This window comes from Macadamia integrifolia, unplaced genomic scaffold (assembly GCF_013358625.1).
Source record: "Macadamia integrifolia cultivar HAES 741 unplaced genomic scaffold, SCU_Mint_v3 scaffold2350, whole genome shotgun sequence".
Taxonomy (NCBI): Eukaryota; Viridiplantae; Streptophyta; class Magnoliopsida; order Proteales; family Proteaceae; genus Macadamia; species Macadamia integrifolia.
Genome location: NW_024868651.1, coordinates 67,225 through 74,269, shown reverse-complemented (window position 1 = coordinate 74,269; position 7,045 = coordinate 67,225). Strand labels below are relative to the sequence as shown.

At 37.8% G+C, this 7,045-nt stretch overlaps 1 protein-coding gene and 1 non-coding gene across 2 annotated transcripts; both read left to right on the top strand.

Annotated features, from left to right (window-relative positions):
- Nucleotides 1-3,840: 3,840 nt before the first annotated feature.
- Nucleotides 3,841-5,511, top strand: LOC122066329 (DNA-directed RNA polymerase III subunit RPC6-like). The gene is made up of 2 exons (XM_042630153.1): nt 3,841-3,985; nt 4,522-5,511. The coding sequence occupies exon 2, from the start codon at nt 4,524-4,526 to the stop codon at nt 5,262-5,264; it is 741 nt and encodes a 246-aa protein (XP_042486087.1). The 5' UTR covers nt 3,841-3,985; nt 4,522-4,523; the 3' UTR covers nt 5,265-5,511.
- Nucleotides 5,512-6,765: 1,254 nt separating this feature from the next.
- TRNAP-AGG lies at nt 6,766-6,837 on the top strand. Its single transcript has one exon. It is a non-coding gene; the product is annotated as a tRNA-Pro (tRNA).
- Nucleotides 6,838-7,045: the final 208 nt, after the last annotated feature.

Here is a 7,045-nt window from a genome sequence, read left to right as displayed (position 1 = left end):
GTCCACCGTGGCTGGTGGGACTTTGTTTAGAACAATAGTTGCCTTGTCGTTAGCCATGTTGACCTTAGAATCATGAAATGGTAGGTAACCAAGTCGAGGGGATGATTTGAGCAAGTCAATGCAAGCACTCAAGGATGTAAGCTCAACTACACCTATTCTATCACAGATATTATGTGCCAATTCAAATCGAGACATAAACAACTCATCTTCCTCATTATAGGCACCTGTTCTTGAGAGCAAATCATTAAATTTATCAATATATTCAACAGTCATAGTACCTTGTCAAAGAGTGTTGAGCAAGTCTTAGAGACGTTGTCTGAATGTTGTGACTTAATGTTGGTTTTTTATGATACAAGGTACATGCAACATACTAAATAATGTTAGAAAAGAGGAAAAAAAAAAAAACAATTGTTTGCCTTAAGGCTAGCGCCTTGTTGCCTAAGCGCTTAGGTAGAATGCCTTGGCGCCATGGCAACCATGTTTCAGAGTGAACCTATTAGAGGCTAGGATCAATGTTGCCAACCTCATTTAGCTGAGATTCTTCTGTCTCGTTGGGCTGTCTCCCTTTCCTCTTACTCTCATCTCTCATCTTTTTGTATATATATATTTTTTTTCTCTATTTTGTTTTACATGAATCCATGTAGCCGACCCCATAAAGTTGGGATAAGGCTAAGTTTTTTGTTGTTGTAGTAGTGAGCAATCTAGCTACGGCATTCATTGACTTGTTCTTTTCATCATTAACTTCAAATTTTAATGAAGTCCTGTTTGAGTTGTGTTCTTTGAATTTTTTTTTCCCCTTACAGATATGGGTGTAGAAAGAGGAATTCCTTTGGAAGGCTTAACTGAGAAACAGATTAATAAGGCCCTGCAGTTTCTCATCCGACTGGGAGCAACGCCTAAAGCCTGAAACCGCTTCTATAGTGGTCATTTGAAACTGAAATAAGCTGAGAAACTCTGGGACTTTCCCCAGGATGTTATTGTTTGATTTGTAGTCAATCTGACTAGTTTTCTTTGGATCATTATCCAAAATAGAGGATGTGTCTGGCATGCATTCCTATTCTCAAAATGCAGAACGCATTCTTAACGGAGAATGGGAATACTGTTTGGAAACATATTTGATGAAAATTTGTTCTTCACTTCAGAATACTTAGCATTTCATCAAACACCTCCTAGACAATATTGTCAAATATTGAAAAAACAACAAAACATAGAAGAAGCATACTGTTCATATAAAAGAAGACGAACTGGGCTCAACCATTTTTGTAAATTTTTTTCCTTCATTTTGGAAAGAAAAGGTAAAGAAAGAGAGATTAAGCATGAACCTACAACTCCTTTTATAAATATTCCCCCATTGCATTGGGTTGAGGATATTGTAATGTGACCTTTGTAGCTGCCACATGTTAGATAAGTTATATCTACAGAGTCGAGTAATCAGTCGAGCTCTGCCCCCACATGCTAGATAAGTAATCAATAAGCAGGAACCCCATCTCTCTCTCTCTCTCTCTCTGCAATATTAGCTCCCTCTTCTCCAATTTGACCGATGATGATGTGATTGTAGCCGTTGGACTCTTCAATCAACAAAGGAAGTTTTCTCACCTCAAAAAATGGAGAACCTCAGGCATGCAAATTAAACCCAGACATACATCTTCTTCTTCTTCAATTTGCTCGATGATGTATGATTGCTTCCATTGAACTCTTTGATTAGTGGTGGAAGTCTTCTCGTTCCCAAAAATGGAGAACCCCAAGTACGCACTAACTAGAGAGAGAGAGAGAGAGAGAGAGAGAGAAATTCCTTGGGGGATTCAAAAAGTCCAGAGAGATTTCACCAGAGCCAGTGAAGTTGAGAGCTACAGCGATTAACTTTCATCGGTCCATGGGCTACCGCCTTCTCGTGTTCGAGTCGAGAGAACGGGCCTGTTTAGAATGCAGAATGGGACTTTTGACGCATTCCAGAACAAGGGTCGTTCTTGAATCCATTCTAGGAATTTAGAATGTGAATACACACCAAACAACTTTTCTGTCATATCAGAATGAGTTCTTGACCCAGAATGCATTCTGAGAATGCATACCAAACACTTCCAGAATGTCCATATTTATCACATTCTTTCACTATTGCATGCATGATGGACCTTTCCCAAGACTCACTAATTTGGTTGTGTTCCTGCATGTGACATTTGAATTGTTTTTTTCGAAGTTATAGGTATTGCAACCAGAAGCTATGAGAATTTAAGGCTAGAAGAAATCTTGTTCCTGCGTTTTTACCAAATTGTTTTGATGATTTGAATTTGAAATTTGATGGTATGCCAAATATGGTTCAACCCCACCCCCGCCCCCCAAGAAAAAAAAAAACAGAAGAAAAAACAAATTTTGAACTGGGTCTCATGGGTGAGATTCTTTATCCTTGGTTTGAACATTTAAGGAACCTGTCTCCACCTTCACAGCAAAAGAGCGGTATGCAGTTCAGCTTGATTTTTTATTTTGGTTGCATTGCAAAATTTACTTCGAGTAAATTTTCATCAGTATAAGCTTAGAGAATGTCGATTGAAATGGTTTAGACATATCCAAAAGAGGCCTTTGGATACTCTAGTATGGAGGAAAGATTTTTTAATGCACTCCATACCACAGATTGATCCTGTAATTTTTACTCAAGTTGTTAAATCTGCATAAGAGACCAATTACTATTTAGATTTTTTTTTGGGTGGAGAAAGAGGAGGGGAAGGGGTGGGTGGTAAGGATGTCAATCATTTTGTTTTCGGTTATTTGGTTTGGTTATGGTTCAGTTTGAACCATAACCAAACCGAGAACCGACTCAGTTTTGTATTTAGATACTCAAATCGATTCAATTTGGCTTGGTTCGGTTTTGGTTTCAATTCGGTTCTGATATGTAGTTTTATTTCGGTTTTATATCTCGTTTTAGTTTGGTTATGAAAATGGTTTCACTTTTGAACCATGATTGTGATGGACCAAAGGCCATAATGGGCTCAAGTTATGGGCCTTATGGCCATTGCTGACTCCAAAATTATCTTAGCTTGTAAATATGTGATGATAAATTGCAAAAAACACTTACCACATAAAAACAAAAAGAGAGCTTACCAAAAACACTCGAATGATAAGAGCAATTCTTCGATTTCGGTTCGAACCAACGGTTCTAAAACCCTAAACCAAAACCGAGCCAAACCAAACAACATACTCACATATTCAAACTTAATTTGAACCGAATAAATTCAGTTCGATCTAGTTAATTCGGCTCGGTTTTGATTTTGGTATTTGATTTCGGATTGAAATTGACACCCTTAGTAGCTGGGGAGGTGTTGGGAAGAGGAATTGACCACAAAACCTAGACCTCCCAAGACTAAATATTCTGAAGATACAAGTTCAGTTCTTTACCAGTTGCTTCAAGGAGCTCTATACGGCCAATTTAGATTTTTTTTTTTTTTGGAAGAGTTGGGAAGAAGCAATGCAGACCTCCTGCTCCCATCATTGCTTGTCAATGATTTGTAGCCGGTATCACTACTCTTCATGGAGAGAAAAGGAATTAGGGATGAAGGTGGTCTTTTTCGGTTTGGGGTTAGGGGGTTAAGGTGGTCTATTCGATCAAATCAAATTGGTGTCAACTTTGACCGATCCTCAAAGGTATGTGATTCATGGGTAGAATCGTAATAAAAAAAACTGATTTCTATAAAAATATGAGAGTATATTTGTCCGATATTACTCAATCCAAGCCAATCCGTATCACTATCCGATCTAATTTTATTGAGTTATAGAACCTTGAGCCATAATCTACATATATTTTTGAAAAACAATAAACCTAATATATATTAAGAAAGAGGAAACGTGAGAGACAAGGAAGGAGAGAGTGACATGAGAGTTATTTATACTTAGGCGGCTACCGCGGCTCAAGCAAACTTTCTCTTTTTATATTAGGGTTAGTTGAGGTACCCATCGTACCGGTCGCCGCCTAACGTTCGCTTGCACTCTATACCAGGTACGATAATCTCGGCAATTGCTTTTTTTTTTCTTTGAAGAAATAATCTCTGCAATTGCTCTTAACGTTATTCTATTCATTCTCTCTATCTCTCTCTTTCTCTCACATCTTCAGCTTCATTAACTAGTTTATAAGGTGAGGAAAATATTATATCGATTCATATCAATCCAAATCAAATCTTTTTTTTAATCGATTTAAGAGAAACTCCCAATTTGACTGATCTGAGATTGTAACACACCATTAGGGTTTCAAATCGATATCCATGGTGGTCGAACAAGTAATTTTTTTCTTTTAGTGGTTTCACTCTGGCTTCAAATCGTCCCTTTTCCCTCAACCCCGAGTTGAAACCCATGATTGATTACTCTAAACCCAAATCAATTCGCATCAATCTTTTTTAGCCCCATGTGACTGATATGGAATCCTAACGGCATTCATTAATTTTTACCAAAAACAAAAATTTATGATGATTTGTTTCATAATGTATTAATTTGTATGTATTTGAATATAATTTTTTATTTTTTTATTTTTTTTTTCAGAAATGGCCCCGAAAGCTGCCGCCAATTTACCCCTCAAAAGAAAACCAAGAGGTGCCTCAAAAATGATTTCTACCTCTAAAAGAAATCCAACTAATTCTGAAGGTGTTCTCTACGAGGTGATCAGAAGCAAGCAAGAAATGGGAATCTCTAAAAGGGATTTGATCACAGAAACAAGACTTTTAGCTTCTGTAGTGACCAAGTCCCTTAAGTCTCTTCAAGTCAAGAACCTAATAAAGCAATTTGTGAACATTCAAGAGGTAAGAAAGGTAAACGACTACTATATAGCAAAAGAGTTTGAACCCTCAAAGGAACTAATTGGTGGGGCATGGTACGTGGAAGGGAAGCTAGATAAAGCCTTCATAGAGGATCTTAAAGAGCTATGCTTGAGGTGTGTCTTGAGGATGAAGGTTGCCACAACTGAAAGAATTAAAGAGATGATTTGTAGATCTGGTGTCCTTAAAGTTGAGGTCACCACTCATCAAATAGCAGAGATATTGGGGGTTCTGGTTCTGGAAAATGAAATCATGGAGGTGAGGAGTACTGGGACTGGTGAATTTGCCTCTATACCATTGGGAACAGTTTGTTACAAGAAGTGTTCAGGCAAAGGGGGAGAAGGGGTCCTCCCAGGAGGGGCCATGGCTTCAATCCCATGTGGGGTTTGTCCAAGAAAAAGTGAGTGCACACCCAATGGCATTATCTCTCCTAGCACTTGTGTATACTTCAATAAATGGTTGGATTTTTAGGTCTCTTAATAAATTTTTCAGTAATTAAGCCACTTAGTCTTATACTAACAATGCTTTCTGAATTCTGATGATATTGAACATCTCTCCATTTTAATTCCCAGCCCCCCCCCCCTTTTTGAATCAGTTTATGTAATAATAATTTTCTTGGACTTGTCTCAGTTTCAGGCCTGACCGAAATCAGCGTCTGAACCGAGATTTAGAACCTTGTATTTAGGAGTACTACTTGAAGGATTGATTGTCGAGTGCACATCTTTTCTGCGTGCATATTTTGGTGGGATGGTTAGCCTCTTAGGTAAAAAACAGCTTTTCTAAGTAGTGGGAATAAGGCTGCGTACATTATGACCCAATACTTAAACACATCTGCAGACGCTGGTGGAAGCTTTTGAACCTTTGGGGATGGTATACTTTTGCCGTTTATTACATTTCAATAGGAAAAATTAGGACTTGGTTACCTACATTAATCTAGTAGTTTTGAGCTCCAGAAGGACCAGACTACATCTTTCGAAACTATTTGAGTGATTAACAATAAATATACATATGGATATATTGAGATGAAGGCCCAAAAAGCTCACTGACATTAACAATTCAAACTTGACAAACTAGGCAGTACACCCGTTTAACCCCTTCGCATAGTCTAATGGTAAGTACTGGTCTCAAAAGCTCAATCCAAAGGAGTCATAAAAATACAATTCAGAACGACTGTTTAGTGCAATTGGTGAGGTTGTGATATGATAACAGTTAAGAGGCTAAACTCACGCAAACTCACGCAGCTCACCAACTGCGCTATAATCCAATTGACTTCTTTGAGAATTAGAATTGGAGAACTTAAGTTCTATAAGGACATCAATAAGAGATTTGTCAGTGAAGGATTTTGATGATCAAATTCTTCTTTCTTATCAATCCTCTTATTCTTCAGCAAGGCTAGCAACTATAATAGAATGGGAAGTCCTAGTTACTAAGGGCTCTCCTTTACTTAATTTCAAGGAGTTAAGCCAAGTACACAGCAGTAGCATTATTAGTCTACTAACCTAATATGTGATTTTGGTTTAAGAGGCTCCGAGTGAGTGTGCACATAAAATCGTGATATACTCCAAAAACCCAACCAAATTCGACATAATTCGAGAATGTCCGGGGACAGCAACAACGTTCTGGAGTCCAAAATTATTCCAAGAAATATAGATTTTTTTTTTTGGTTAAGATGAGTACACTATAGAAGGGGGGGGGGAACGGGTAGGTAACAATCAGTAGACTAGGAATCGAGACCTTTTGGTGAGTGTGAGCTTAGCAGACCACAAACACCAACTGTGCTAGGCTGAAAATTATAGAGCTTTACTTGGGCTTAGATTTGATATTGACTTATCTTTGGCTATGATCAAGATGAGAAGAGAACATTGAAGTGAAGCCTGGGGGACTCAATTTACTGAAAACAGTCTATCTGAACAGATGTTTTAATTTTTTCAATACATTTAATAATTATACTTTCTGTTACCCAATAACGTGAGGGCATTTGGTCTAGTGGTATGATTCTCGCTTAGGGTGCGAGAGGTCCCGAGTTCAATTCTCGGAATGCCCCTCTCTTATTTTTTTCATTTCTTTTTTTCTTTACCCTTCTTCTTCTTCCCTCTTTTTTTTTTTTTTTTTTTTTTTTTCAAATATCATAGATAGGAATTATAGGGTAACCTTCTTTACTAAAACATAATTGAGGTATTGCCCAGGCCCAATCAATCGTAGCTTCAAGTGCTTGACCCAAGCAAAATTTATTGGGCCGAGTTTCTCTTTGC